Consider the following 14,531-nt stretch of genomic DNA (forward strand, 5'->3'; position numbering starts at 1 on the left):
GTATGTACAAAGAGGGTCTGCAGCTCAACTCAGTCTTTCGACTATATGTATAAAGGAGGATATTTACGCTATATACCCAAACGTAGAAATGAAACGAAAAAACGACCAATTAACAAGCATAGAGAACGTGCCTGTGCCTCATCAATCTATAGACCACCCACCCAGCATATAAAAGTTGTACTAAGATAATCACGGCTTTAGGATTAAACAGTTAACCAGCATCAAGTACTGCAATAGCAGCAAAGTTTTCTCCATTCAACTTGTGATTTCTTTACCTACATAGTTTCCTATACATGTTTGCGTCTATAGCAGATAATTTTGAGAAGGAATGAAGAAAATTACTATCAGATTGATCTGACCTTCAAGTATTTTGACAAATTTCAAGTAAAGATTACGAAGTGTAGAACTCTCTCATTTCATTTCACATGTTGGTGATACTTCACCAAGTTTTACGTCCACATGATAAGAAAGAGTTACAAAAATGGAGGTATTCCCTATCAACCTCGTCAGTTACTGCATTTTGCTCATGCATTGAACTAGAGAAAAATTAGAGGAGAAAAGAAGCTATGCTCCTAAAAGTAGGCTTACCAGGAACAAGTAAAAGGCTAATGGATAACTGAAAATTAAGCCCCACCAGCCATGTCCATATCTGTAACTCCATCAATTCCCTTGAAAACAACACGTAATTTCCTGGAACATGATTGCTTTGTATCTCCTTTTCCGGCTGCACCAGTAACATGAACAATGTCCCTTGGAGATTTGCTCATAAGCTCAAACAATGGTAAATCCAAATTCGATCGAGTCATCTCTTCCAGTACTGGAGGTGCTTGCATGTACAGATTCTTCCCTCGATACGTCACACTTACTCTAGTTAATAGTAGCTTAGGGTGATCTTCTAGCAGACCAATGAACTGCACAACACCAGAAAGGAGACGAAAGCTCAAACATTATTACTTGTATCACCAACCAATCCATTTATTACCCTTTTGTCGTGGTGGAATATCTAACATGCTCAAACAATAAGGCGAAATTGACAGGAAGTTAGCGCATCAAATTATATGGTCTTCAATATAGGTATCTTCCCATGAGATTTTTATGGCAGATAACTCAATGTATCAGAGAGAGTAATTCCGAAAGTTCTTTAGCAATTTCCAGCTTTCAACACAGAGAAACTATGTGAATGAGATGCTGCAGTCACAGATCTTCCAGACATCATAAAGGGCAAATCAGTGGGAGTAATGAACTCCGACAGAAACATAAATATTAACACCCACCCCCCACCCCCCACCCACCCCAAAAAAAAAGGTCTCTCCTCTCTTATGCTTATCCAATTGTTCCAAAGAGGGTTTAATTAAAGCTTTTATCCAACCAAGAGTATGATAAGGTCCTATGTGATCATTCCAACTTTTACTACAAGCAATCCATACCAGGAAGTTACTATGAACATTGGCTATGAACAGCACAAAGAACATTGAAGCATCTAAATGGAACTTCCAACGAATTGTATTCTGCTTTTTCATTTTTGGTATAAAGAAAACTATGTAAATGATGAAGAATCCATTTTAGACATCATAGAATCCTTGTAAGGAGCAAAGATAGGTTTTTTGATTACTATCTGGAATCTGTAAATGGTTACCACTTCCCAGCACAGCCTTTGTGCTGTGTTTTTAATACAACTGTTAACATTCTCAAAAAAATGGAACTTCAACTTATCTGCTGTACGAGAGATTCTTGTTTTGAGGGTGCCATACTTAGATTATTGTTTAATGTAATTGCTGCAGTTGCCAAGTTATCTCATAAGTTCCATTTTCTGCTTTATTTTCCTTTTACAATTATCCTTCTTTAGATGGATTTAATAATATTATATTGGGTGGTTAAGACACGAAATATTTTCATAATTAGGATTACCAATTTTCTGTCTTTGAGGCTGTATACATTGGCTTTCAGACATTTTCAAACTTTCATGACAAGTTCTTCCCTTTTCTTTCAACAGGTTCTAGGGACCTTAGGATTTCTTGCTTGTTCCTAGTTCCTACTACTCCGCTTCATGAATCTTATCTGGTCTTGACACTCCTTTGCCTGTAGAGACAGCAGTAACACCACTCATGATCATTATCAGGAGTGACCTAATATAGTTAGGTGGCCAACATACTAAATCCAGTATTTCAGCCGAATTCTGTTCTCTTTTTTTATACTACTAACTCCAGTATTTCAGCTGACTTCTATTCTCAAGCCTCAAAAGAACAGTCATATCAAGGACACGTTGAAACATGCACGATAAGTTGACAAGTTCAATACTGGGACGTTCTTCCCCAATTCAGCTGGTTTATTTTTTCTGAATGTAGATTAGGAAGCACTCTATTTAGCTGCTTTTGAGAAACGATATATCAAAAAGTTACTGAGGAGGTTTCTTAGTGTTTTACTGAACAATCTTGTGAATGATTAGTAATCTTAAAGAGCTGAGAAATAAAAAGAACAAGAACCTTTTTCAAAGTAACTGAAGCTTCCAGCTCAATGAGAACGCCAGGACCACAAACAAGACACTCTTTGTCCCTCACAAACTCGGTCACTTTGGTGTGCAGACCTTCAACTCCATTGTACCTTCAACAGGTACAGAATTCCGCATAAGTCAACAGAGCTTGGCCAAATGTTTTAAAGGGAAATTCAATTCGTGAGTAATGATAATGCGAGAGAGAGAGAGAGAGAGTGAGAGAGAGAGAGAGAGAGAGAGAGAGTGAGAGAAGAAGAAGAAGAAGAGGAGGAGGAGGAGGAACGCAGATGAGCTGTTGCAAGGGGAGAACCATGGAACACAAATTAGGGTAAAAAATCCTAACATAATGTTACAGGCATAAACAAAGTAAAGAACTCATTTATCAAACAGAAAGCAAGATACAAGACATTAACAGAGAAGAAAGGAAACTAGACTTCTACTGCTTCAGGATAACTTAGTTCTTAATTTCAAATGAATCACAAGTACATAACTGCATTTCTTTTGAAGAAGCCATAAGGAAAGATTAACCTTCAAGATGTTATCAAATTAAAGTGCAAATGCTGACGATAAGACAATTGATTCATAAGACACAACCTGCAACAGTGGCGGAGCTAAGTAAATTAGGATTTAAACAGACTTACGTCAAGTAATTTGATAGAGTTTTGCTGCATCCGGAGACAAGCTTTAAGGTCTCCAAAGCACAGGCAGCAGAAATTATAGCATTGGTGGATGCTATAGCAGGAATGATATTTTTAACAACACCCTGTAAGCAATAATGAAAGATTATTCAATATGAAGTGAGAACACATGACTGCACAAAACCACTATACCAGCCTAATATGGCTGGAGTAGAATAGGTTCTCACCTCAATGCATAATGAAATAAGTACTTTAAGTTTGGCCATATCTATAGGAGGATGTCTAGTTGTCTACAGAAGGCTGAAACTTCCATACCATGAGCATACCTGGGTCAAAGAATAGGTAACTCCCGGAATTCCAAAGAGCTCTGCTCTCTTAACAGCCTACAGCACATGATCAGAGAAGTCGAGGATTGAGAAAGGAAACATGAGAAATGTAGCATACGTCCAAGTACTAAGAATGGAGAAAGCAAAGAGCATAAATCAACCTCTGAATACACCCATTGCATGTGTTCAGGATCATCTGGATCAAATGTTTTGCCACTATGAACCTGCATAAAACTTCTGGGGTGAAAAACAGTGCAGTTGGTCTAGAAGCATGGAAAACCAAGGGCTGGGAAGTTCAATACTTACCTCATCCCATTTGATTAGATGTGCATACTCAATGCAGTGAGCAGCAGTTCTTGGAGTTTCAGCAAGAGTACATAATGGAAACTTCACTTGTGGAGGAAAGAGCCATATTGTACACTCAAAGCAGGGGGTAACACCTGGCATTATAATCCTTGCGTGGCCCTTGAATCCTTCAGTCCCACCATCAACCATAGGCTTAATTGTCTCTTCTCGTGGGTTATCATCAGAATCGTACTCTACACATAATGTCAGATGGATGAGCTAAATCTAGTGCACTTTCACCGACCTCCTTCCGCTAAGTATGAAAACTAGCCAGGAGCATGAGACACATTTCCCCATGGTCTGAAGGAGCTTCAACCCACTCTTTGGCTTCTGAAAATGCCTAGTTAGTTGAAAATCTTTATTTAAAATTTATTCAATCAGATCCATCACTCCCTCCTTACTTTGGTATCTTCTTAATTCATGTCTGTTTAATCAATTTGGTTTTCCTATAGAATAAAAGGGCTGCTCCAAGAAGGGCTGGTTCAAGCTTGCAAAAGTGGAGTAAATTGGAAAAAAAAAATCCATTCCCTCTCAGTTTGCATCTCCCCAAAATTGGAAGAGAATTTCAAAGTTATATTTCAAAATCAAATAAACTGATAGCACTCAGAAGTTCAAATACATCCATAGTTCTATAAGATTGTCAATTTTAATATCATCATTGAATTTGTGAATCAATTTTGTACCACAAAATTAAAATGTGTATTAAAAATAGGAGCAGTTTGACTAACAAATTGGTTGGTGTAACAGTTAATGGTCTTCAACTTATAACAAGGGAACCTTGATGTCAATGATATTCCTGTTTATCTTTGGGGCTAGACGTCTTGGGTTTTGGAGGGGTCACAGGTTGGTATGGGCCAATCTGGCCCTGAGACTAAAGACCACTCTTGGACAGTCACAGGCCAGTTACGCAAATGGGAAGGGCCAATCCAAACCGCATAGGAGTCGAGATAGGTTGCAGTTCCATATTTTAGTTGCACCGATTTAATCATAACATCATAATATCACTTTTCTCCTCCTTATGATCAGATTACTTCTCGTGTTTTATGCAAATTTTTTATTGGTCATATTTTGTACAAAATTTAATTAATCAAACACTTACACGAGAGATTGATTAGTAGTGATGTGGAAAAGATTATATACTAGTTCTTTTCTAATGCTAAGGCTCCTTTTAGTTTATTTAATTATGTTAGGTCATCAGTAATGAGGTTCATATCTGTTAGTTAGCTGTCAGTTATCTAATACATACACACATAAACAACGAGAAGCAATTCGCAAAATCCGGACACGTTATAAACGATAAAATCCTAATATAACAGCCCCTTAGTTTAACCACATTAAGGTTTTCAGGACTAAAATATCATCTCACTTTCATTTGAGGGTTTTGATAAAGGTCCCCCTTCCCCAAGGATTATTTGATAAAACTAAGTATATCACATCAGTACTCTCACTGTATAAGTAAAAGTAATAGTCCCCATTTGCTCTTTAGTCAGTGTAAGTCAAATGCAAACAACAAAAGAGTAAATAAGAAACAACCGTGAAAGAAGAACATTAAATACAACTACACCTCAGTCCCAAACAAGTTGGGGTAAGCCAAAGAAGAACATTAAATGATGCATATTTTTTTCTCTCATGTATGTACACTTGGTTTTTTCCATTGAAAACTGTTTAGTATGTTATTTATTTCAGTATTTGCACGTTATCTTCAAAGTTGAACACTCTTATATGTCTAGTTGATGATACAGATATACAAATATGAGCAACATATGATGGAAGATTTGTGCAAATCCAAGCATGTGGGATCTCATATATTTCATTTTTACATCTTGATGCTTGGACAAATATCCAAGTCAAACTACTCTATCTTCAGACTAGAATCTAATATCTGTTACTTTGCATTTATCTCCTTTTCTTACTTCAATTTTGGCCTCTTATAGAAGTTATAGAAACTGGTTTCAATAAGTATGTGTCATACATGCAACAACACCAACAAAGCCAGTGTAATCCCATAAATGGGGTCTAGGGAGGGTAGTGTATACGCAGACCTAACCCCTACCTTATAAAGATAGAGAGGCCGTTTCCGATAGACCCTCCGCTCAAGGAACAATAGAGATAAGATAAAGCAGCCAAGTAGTTAAACAAAGGAAGCATGTGCCATAAATGGTAACAGGAAAATAGAAATGGATTTATATTTGTCTCATTGTTGATCTGGGCCCAATCTTGATTCATCTAGAACACGTCTAGCTAGAAGCCTAAGGATCTGATGTTCCACGGTAAAAAGAATGGCTCTCCATTTTATTCATCAAAGAAAGAAAAAAGGTGGTTTTGCATTTTACAAAGAAGTATCACTTACAACCTTCCCATTCACCCAGACATTGTTTCAAGATCAGCAACAAGATGACGGAAGAGGGGATGAGTGGTTGGACAATCAAACAGAAAAAAACTAGTACCCTACTACTCAATCAGAAACTTTTGTTCTCCTAAGTAATTAAAAAAAGAATGGGCACAACGCGGAAGCATTCAAGTAAACTACTCAGAAAATAATTTGAACAGCCCATGCAACTTGTTTGAAAAGCATAAGTAGAAAAGACAAACCTAGAAAGCCGCAAGCTACAGAATTTATATAGCTTCGAGCTTCGACAGAATCAAGACCAAGAACAATAATTTGGAAATCACTGTAGAAGCTTATTGGTTTGTCCTCAATCCGACAGAAATGTGGCTTGATATCTACACCATTGACTCTCTCCATCACTTTTTTAGCAGCAACTTCTGCCTTTGGTTTCCCTACATCTTCAAGTCTACATAGGAAGAACTATAAGAAGAAATACTAATAAACATATTGTTGCTAAAATTTCTAAAAGAAATTGTTCCTGCAAGCAAAACGCTAAGGGGATACATCTATACCCTAAATCCAAAGTGAAAGTAGACTCAAGGATCATATACTTGTACATAGCTATAACCATACATTAGAAACTACAAAATGGAAGAAGGATAAACCCTCCTTTCATAAACAGGGAGAAGGACATTATCCTCCTCGAAAATAACAGCTACACGAATGAAAATGCTCTGTGCACCATCCCACACCATTCACTTCATCTTGGGTTTTGTAACCCTAAAGTGCCTTTTTGAAGAAGTGACTAAAAATTACAATTTCAAACAATGTACACAACAAGAATTTAACCATAAGTTTGAATTGCATAAATTCAGAAAATGATGCAACTCAAAATATACTCCGCACCTGAATAAAAGTTAGCAATTGAGATTGGTAACTTTATTACACTACTTTACAATGTATTCCTCTATTCTATAAAGACTTAGAAATTCGTCTGGGTCAACTCTGAGGACCAACCGCAGCTTTCAAAACTTGGGGATAATGGGCTTGCCCCTCTACTCTTTTATATTAAATTCCAAACTTACTTTGAGGGGTAGTTCAGTGGAGGATACTTTATGTTCGTCAGGTAGGATATCTACTTCATAGATGTAATCTCATGGTGCAGGGCTAGAACTTGTGATCTAAGTCACTCTAAGTCACAAGTCCTTCAACCTCCGCCACCTGAACTAATGCACCCAAGGGTGCGGCCTAGTAATCAATGAAATGGGTTGAGAATTTGAGGTCTCAAGTTCAAATCCCAGCAGATACAAAAACACTAGGTGATTTCTTCTCATCTGTCCAAGCCTCGGTGGATAGAGTTATCTGATATCTGTTGCTAGTGGAAGGTAGCAAGTATCCCGTGGATTTAATCAAGTTGCGCACAAGCTCGGACACCACGGTTATTAGAAAATAAAAATAAAAACTTGTGATCTAAGTCACAAGTCCCTCAACCTTTGCCACTTGAACTAAGCCCTTGGGCTACTACATAATGTGTTCTTTAAAGTAAACTACAGATTATCTAAAACTAGATTGTTTCAAAAATCTCATACTTATAATTCCAACTAGTTTGTATCGCCTTTGTTTCTTTTGCTTTCACAATGTACTTTTTTTAGCTATACTTGCATAGGAAAAGGAAATTGCTATCAGGAAAAAACATGAGACCAAAAATCAGTCAATACAAACCACTTCAATAATACACACATTTCAAATTCAACAAAAATGTCGAATTGCATAGTTTAAAAACGAAAAATATTACGGCACCTGAAGAGAAACTGGCGATTAAGATTGGTAACTTCAATTCGGTCCATATCAATGACCTCGAGGTTACGAAATCCTGAGAAAGCCAAATCCTTAAGCAATTCGCAACCTAATCCACCAGCACCTATCACTAACACTCTTACATACTCCTTTAAATCATCTCTCAACTGTTAAAAGAATACAAGCAATCAGAATTATATTCGTAGATTAGCTGCAACATGATCGTCTTAAAAAAATAAAAAGGAGTAGGGTTTTGGATGGGGGGATTTTACCTCCGTACCGGCCTCGAAGGTCGGCCCAACGAGATTTCCGGGGCGGAGAAGGAGCTTGTCGAGGTCCCTTGATCTGCTTTGTGATGTCGAATCCGCCATTGGGGCAGCGAAAGGGAGAAGTTCACGTTTATGTTGGACCTACTAGCTTCCACTTTACGCAGCTGTTTATGCTCGCACTTCCCCCTTATTCCAAGCAGATGATGCACTTGTCGACAAAAAATATAGGAAGAAATTTGTTGTATTTCCTAAACAAAACAAAAAAATAGAGGTTCGTTCAACTTATGCAAAAAATTAGAAATATGAGGCTTAAACCATAAAAAGGATGAAAATGTTGGTTTATGTTTAGTTAACTATGGCATGCTGAAAATGTTGGTTTATGTTTAGTCAACAATGGCATGCCAATTGGAAGAGTTGGTGGAAAGAGTTGGTGTGGATGCTAGGAGGAAACTTCCTCCTTTGATGTCACTCATGACATCAAGAAGAGGTAGTTTGATGTCATCAATGACATCAAGAGGAGGTCTTTACCTCTATAAATAGATGCACTCCTTCACTTGTAGAAATCATCCCAAAATAATACAATACATTGTAGTGAGTAGAGAGTTAAAGAGAGAAATTCTCTTAAGTGTAATTGGGAAATCTCCCCTTCCTTTGTTAATATTAAAAGGGCAATTGTTCTCTGGTGGACGTAGGATTATTTTGATCCGAACCACGTTAAATCTTGTGTTCTTTCTTTTACGTTTCCGCTAACAATTGGTATCAGAGCGACAGGATTCTTTAACGATCCAAGGAGAAAGAACAAGCAAATATGAGTTCCATGAAGTTTGAAATTGATAGATTCAATGGACGCAACAACTTCAATATCTGGAAGATCCAGATGATGGCGTTACTGCGGAGGGAAGGTTCAATCCATGCTATTGACGGAAAGTATCCTACGGATATATCAGCTCCCGACAAGGAGAAGATTGAAGGGGATGCATTGAGTGCAATCCAACTATCCCTTGCACCTAACGTGCTTTGTGAAGTGAGTACGGGTACCGAAGAGACGGCCAAACAGTTGTGGGAAAAGCTAGAAGGGCTATACCAAGACCGATCAGTGACAACAAGAATGTTGTTACAACGGCGTCTTCACACATTTAAGATGGGGTCAGGTACTTCGTTACAAGATCATTTAGATGCGTTTAATAAACTTGTCATGGACTTACAGATTGCAGGAATTAAAAGGGAGGAGGAGACGCTTGCATGTGCTTTGCTATTTTCATTGACTTCAGGATATCGTGATATTGAGAATTCAATGATGTATAGCAAGGAGCCTATCAAGCTTGAGCAAGTGCGGCAGGCACTTAACTCTAGTGATGTGCGGAGGCACATTGAAGGAGATAGAGATGACCAGGCAAGTGGCCTCTTTGTAAGAGGCCGGACTAGCCAACAGGGAAAGACCAAATCAAAGCACAGATCAAAGTCTCGTGTGAACAAGAAGAATACAGAGTGTTGGGGTTGTGGCAAGAAGGGGCACTTTGAACGAGATTGCCCAATGTCAAAGTCCAAGGAAAAGGCGAGTGCATCTACAGTTGAACAGGTACATAATTTTGATAATGATTATGTACTAACAACATCGTGTAATAATAATAGTAGTTATGAAAACAAATGGGTGTTAGACTCTGCTTGTACTCTGCATATGACGTTCCGAAAAGACTGGTTTAGCAGCTACGAGAAAAGTGGAGGAACCGTAGTAATGGGCAATAATGCAACTTGTGCAATAGTTGGCATTGGCTCAGTTCGGGTTCGCTGCCATGATGGAATCGTGAGGACTATTACACAAGTCCGTCATGTTCCTGATCTGAAGAAGAATTTGATCTCCTTGGGTACTCTGGATGAACAAGGCTACAGGTACATGAGCGAAGCAGGAACTATGAAGGTGACTAAAGGTTCTTTAGTCATGCTGAAAGGCAAGCTGGAGAACGGCCTTTACACATTGGCCGGAAGCACCATTGTTGGCTCTGCAAATGCATCTACAGTGCAGTTATCTAATGATGACAAGGCAAGACTATGGCACATGAGACTGGGTCATATGAGCGCACGTGGACTGGAGATGTTGAGCAATCGTAAACTTTTGGAAGGTGAGAAGATCAGCACGCTTGACTTCTGTGAGCACTGCGTTCTAGGGAAGCAGAAGAAGGTCAGCTTCAGCACTGGCAAACACAAGACAAGAGGAGTGCTAGACTACATCCATTCAGATTTATGGGGTCCTTCTAAACTTCCATCGAAGGGCGGAAAGAGGTATCTTCTCATTTTTATTGATGATTTCTCACGAAAGGTTTGGGTGTATTTTTTGAAGGCAAAAAGTGATGCTTTTGAAGCATTTAAAGAGTGGAAGATTTTGGTTGAAAATCAAATGGAGCGGAAAATCAAGTATCTTCGCACAGACAATGGCTTGGAGTTTTGCAATGAAGAGTTTAATGAATTCTGCAAGGTTCATGGGATCTCAAGACATAGGACTGTCAGGCATACCCCACAGCAGAATGGAGTTGCCGAGAGAATGAACAGAACTCTTCTTGAAAAGGCTCGTTGTATGCTCCTACAAGCCAAAATGTCCAAAGTATTTTGGGCTGAAGCAGTTCACACTGCTGCTCATATTGTCAATCGATCTCCAGCATCGGCAATTGACTTTAAGACTCCGAATGAGGTATGGTCAGGTGAACCCTCTAACTATTCATACTTACGAGTATTTGGGTGTCCAGCTTATTATCACGTTAATGAAGGAAAGCTTGAACCAAGGGCTAAGAAGGCCATATTCGTAGGGTATGTGGATGGAGTAAAAGGGTACAAACTTTGGTGTTTGTCTTTACTCAAATTTATAGTTAGTAGAGATGTCACCTTCGATGAATCCTCTATACTTGATCCCCGTAAAGTTTCCGTGGAGTTTTCAGGAAACAAGAACAACGAGCAGGTGGAGCTTCCGGTGGAGCTTGCCAAGGAAAAGGATCAAGAGACTCAGGTTAAAGATGAGTCAGAAGATGTAGGCGTTGAAGAACTTGCTGTCAATGAACCATACACAATTGCGAAGGGGAGGGAGAAGAGGCAGACACGAGAACCGGAACGCCTTATAAATCAAGCAAACTTGATTGCATATGCGTTCGTAGCTGCACAAGAAGAGATTAAAGATCTGGAGCCCTCCTCGTATATTGAAGCAACTTCTTGCAAGGATGCCGCACAATGGCGGTTAGCCATGACTGAAGAGATGGAGTCTCTTCACAAGAATCAGACATGGGTCTTAGTGAAAAGACAAAAGGGGAAGAGGACAGTTGGATGCAAGTGGGTCTACCGAAAGAAAGAGGGAATTCCTGAAGTGGAAGATGCTAGGTTCAAGGCGAGATTGGTTGCAAAAGGTTTCAGCCAAAAGGAGGGAATTGACTACAATGAGATTTTCTCTCCGGTCGTGAAGCATAGCTCAATTCGCGTGCTACTAGCATTGGTTGCACAATTTGACTTGGAGCTTCAACAGCTTGATGTCAAAACTGCTTTCTTACACGGTGATCTAGAAGAGACAATCTATATGGATCAACCTGAAGGTTTCCTAGCTGAGGGAAAAGAAGATCACGTATGCCAACTAAAGAAGTCTTTGTATGGTTTGAAGCAATCCCCTAGACAGTGGTACAAGAGGTTTGATGCATTCATGACTACACATGAATTCTCAAGGAGTGCATTTGATAGTTGTGTGTATCACAAGAAGATGTCTGGTAACTCAATGATTTATTTACTGTTGTATGTTGATGATATGCTTATTGCTGCTAACAACATTACAGAGATAAATGCTTTGAAGAAACTATTGAGTAAGGAATTTGACATGAAGGATTTAGGAGCTGCAAAGAAAATCCTTGGTATGGAGATTTCAAGAGAAGACGATGTTGTACATCTTTCTCAGAAGAGGTATATTGAAAGGGTTCTCGAGAGATTCAATATGCAAACGTGCAAGCCTGTAAGTACACCATTAGCTCCTCATTTTAAACTTTCAGAGTCACAAATGCCTCAGTCCGAGGATGAGGTGGAGCATATGTCAAAGATTCCTTATGCCAGTGCAGTTGGTAGTATTATGTATGCTATGGTATGCACACGTCCAGATATTGCTCAATCTGTAAGTGTGGTAAGTAGATACATGTCCAACCCAGGAAAGAGGCATTGGGAAGCTGTCAAGTGGATATTGAGATATCTCAAAGGAGCTTCTGGTGTTGGTCTTACCTTTCGAAAAAGTGGTACAGGTATTTCAATTCTCGGTTATGTGGATTCTGACTATGCAGGAGATCTTGACAGAAGAAGGTCCACAACTGGATACATCTTTACCCTCGTTGGCAGTGCCGTCAGTTGGAAGTCGACTTTGCAGTCGATTGTCGCTTTGTCTACGACAGAAGCAGAATACATGGCAGCAGCGGAGGCGGTAAAGGAAGCTATCTGGTTGAAAAGTTTAGTAGCGGAATTGAGTTTGGTTCAGCTGGAATCAACTCTTAGATGTGATAGTCAGAGTGCTATTCATCTAATGAAAAATCAGAGATTTCATGAGCGCACTAAACACATTGATGTCAGATTTCATTTTATTCGAGATGTTATTGATGAGGGAACTATCAAGGTCGTGAAGGTTATCACAGACGATAATGCTGCAGACATGTTGACCAAGATAGTCCCGCTCGCTAAGTTTGCACACTGCAAGGACTTGGCGGGGGTGTGCATCAACTGATGCAACTCCGAAGAGAACAGTTGCTAGGTGGAGGTGGTATGTTCAACAATGGTTTGATTCTTCTTGTTTCTTACAACGGGGTTGCCCAGTAAGCTTAGAAGTTTTGGCCAGAGTTGTTCACACGCTCGAAACGCAAACCAAGGTGGAGATTGAAAATGTTGGTTTATGTTTAGTTAACAATGGCATGCTGAAAATGTTGGTTTATGTTTAGTCAACAATGGCATGCCAATTGGAAGAGTTGGTGGAAAGAGTTGGTGTGGATGCTAGGAGGAAGCTTCCTCCTTTGATGTCACCCATGACATCAAGAGGAGGTAGTTTGATGTCACCAATGACATCAAGAGGAGGTCTTTACCTCTATAAATAGATGCACTCCTTCACTTGTAGAAATCATCCCAAAATAATACAATACATTGTAGTGAGTAGAGAGTTAAGAGAGAAATTCTCTTAAGTGTAATTGGGAAATCTCCCCTTCCTTTGTTAATATTAAAAGGGCAATTGTTCTCTGGTGGACGTAGGATTATTTTGATCCGAACCACGTTAAATCTTGTGTTCTTTCTTTTACGTTTCCGCTAACAAAGGACATACTTAAAAAAAAGATATTTTCATTAGTAGAAATTTATAAAACTTATTTTAACTTGTTCCTTTTTTAAAAACTAAGATATGTTAAAATAATTGAAATGTCATACAAAATATTGTTGACTCCTTATAATATGTCATATAGAAAGATAGAAATGGAGTAATAGTAATAATAATAATATATAATATTTATACTATATTAAAAGCACGAAGGTCATTACCGAAATGTTATTTGCCCTTTTTATTCTTTAAAAATAGGTTTCACATTAGACAAAGTTGTAATTTAATTAACTTTCCTAATTCTAGCATTTTAAATCAATTAACATTTTGATTATTAAATGTTTTCTTCTTGAGCTAGGTAAAAAGTCCTAATGTTTAGGACTTTAAAATCAATAAATTATTTTCCTTATATAAATTCTTTCTTATTTAAAGTGTTAATATCTTATGTTTTTTACTTTTAGGGAAAATTATTCTTGCATCTCTTTAATTTCATATTCATAATATTAAAGTCTTATATTTTGTATTATATATTTTTCATCACGAAGGCCTTTAGCGATATCGTTTGCCTTTTTTATCCTTTAAAAATAGGTTTTACATTAGACAAAGTTGTAATTTAATTAACTTTTCTAATATCTAGCATTTTAAATCAATTAAAATTTTAATTATTAAATATTTTCTTATTGAGCTAGGTAAAAAGTCCTAATGCTTAGGACTTTAAAATCAATAAAAAAAATTCCTTATATAAAATTCTTTCTTATTTTAAAATGTTAGTATCTTATGTTTTTTACTTTTGGGAAAAATTATTCTTGCATCTCTTTAATTTCATATTCATAATATTAAAGTCTTATATTTTATATTATATATTTTTCATCAACTCCTTTTAAAAGTATAACGTTGAGCATGAAAGTTTTTTCATAATATATTTAAATTCTAGATTAAGGTCTATGGCTCTCTTTGTTATTTGGTTGTGCATAAAAAAATTGTACACCCATATCGAGTTACTTGAACAAAAAGTCTCCATATATCAT

The 14,531-nt window shown here is 37.9% G+C and overlaps 1 protein-coding gene across 1 annotated transcript; it reads right to left on the reverse strand.

Annotated features, from left to right (window-relative positions):
• Positions 1 to 399: 399 nt before the first annotated feature.
• LOC104228308 (NEDD8-activating enzyme E1 catalytic subunit) lies at positions 400 to 8,439 on the reverse strand. Its single transcript, XM_009780749.2, has 9 exons — positions 8,199 to 8,439; positions 7,930 to 8,093; positions 6,393 to 6,595; positions 3,762 to 3,994; positions 3,617 to 3,679; positions 3,456 to 3,512; positions 3,133 to 3,254; positions 2,484 to 2,601; positions 400 to 911 (listed from the first exon to the last, which is right to left on the reverse strand). The coding sequence occupies exons 1-9, from the start codon at positions 8,295 to 8,297 to the stop codon at positions 624 to 626; spliced, it is 1,347 nt and encodes a 448-aa protein (XP_009779051.1). The 5' UTR covers positions 8,298 to 8,439; the 3' UTR covers positions 400 to 623.
• Positions 8,440 to 14,531: the final 6,092 nt, after the last annotated feature.

Source organism: Nicotiana sylvestris, unplaced genomic scaffold, assembly GCF_000393655.2.
Source record: "Nicotiana sylvestris unplaced genomic scaffold, ASM39365v2 Un00013, whole genome shotgun sequence".
NCBI classification, from domain to species: domain Eukaryota; kingdom Viridiplantae; phylum Streptophyta; class Magnoliopsida; order Solanales; family Solanaceae; genus Nicotiana; species Nicotiana sylvestris.

What these genes read in the sequence shown, in the direction of transcription:
- LOC104228308 (XM_009780749.2), bottom strand. Translation starts at nt 8,297, where the DNA reads ATGGCGGATTCGACATCACAAAGCAGATCAAGGGACCTCGACAAGCTC. An exon ending in TGCAATGGGTGTATTCAGAG is followed by an intron (nt 3,513 to 3,616) that starts GTTGATTTATGC and finishes CATGTGCTGTAG; the next exon opens with GCTGTTAAGAGAGCAGAGCT. An exon ending in CTTCAGTTACTTTGAAAAAG is followed by an intron (nt 912 to 2,483) that starts GTTCTTGTTCTT and finishes GGTGTTGTGCAG; the next exon opens with TTCATTGGTCTGCTAGAAGA.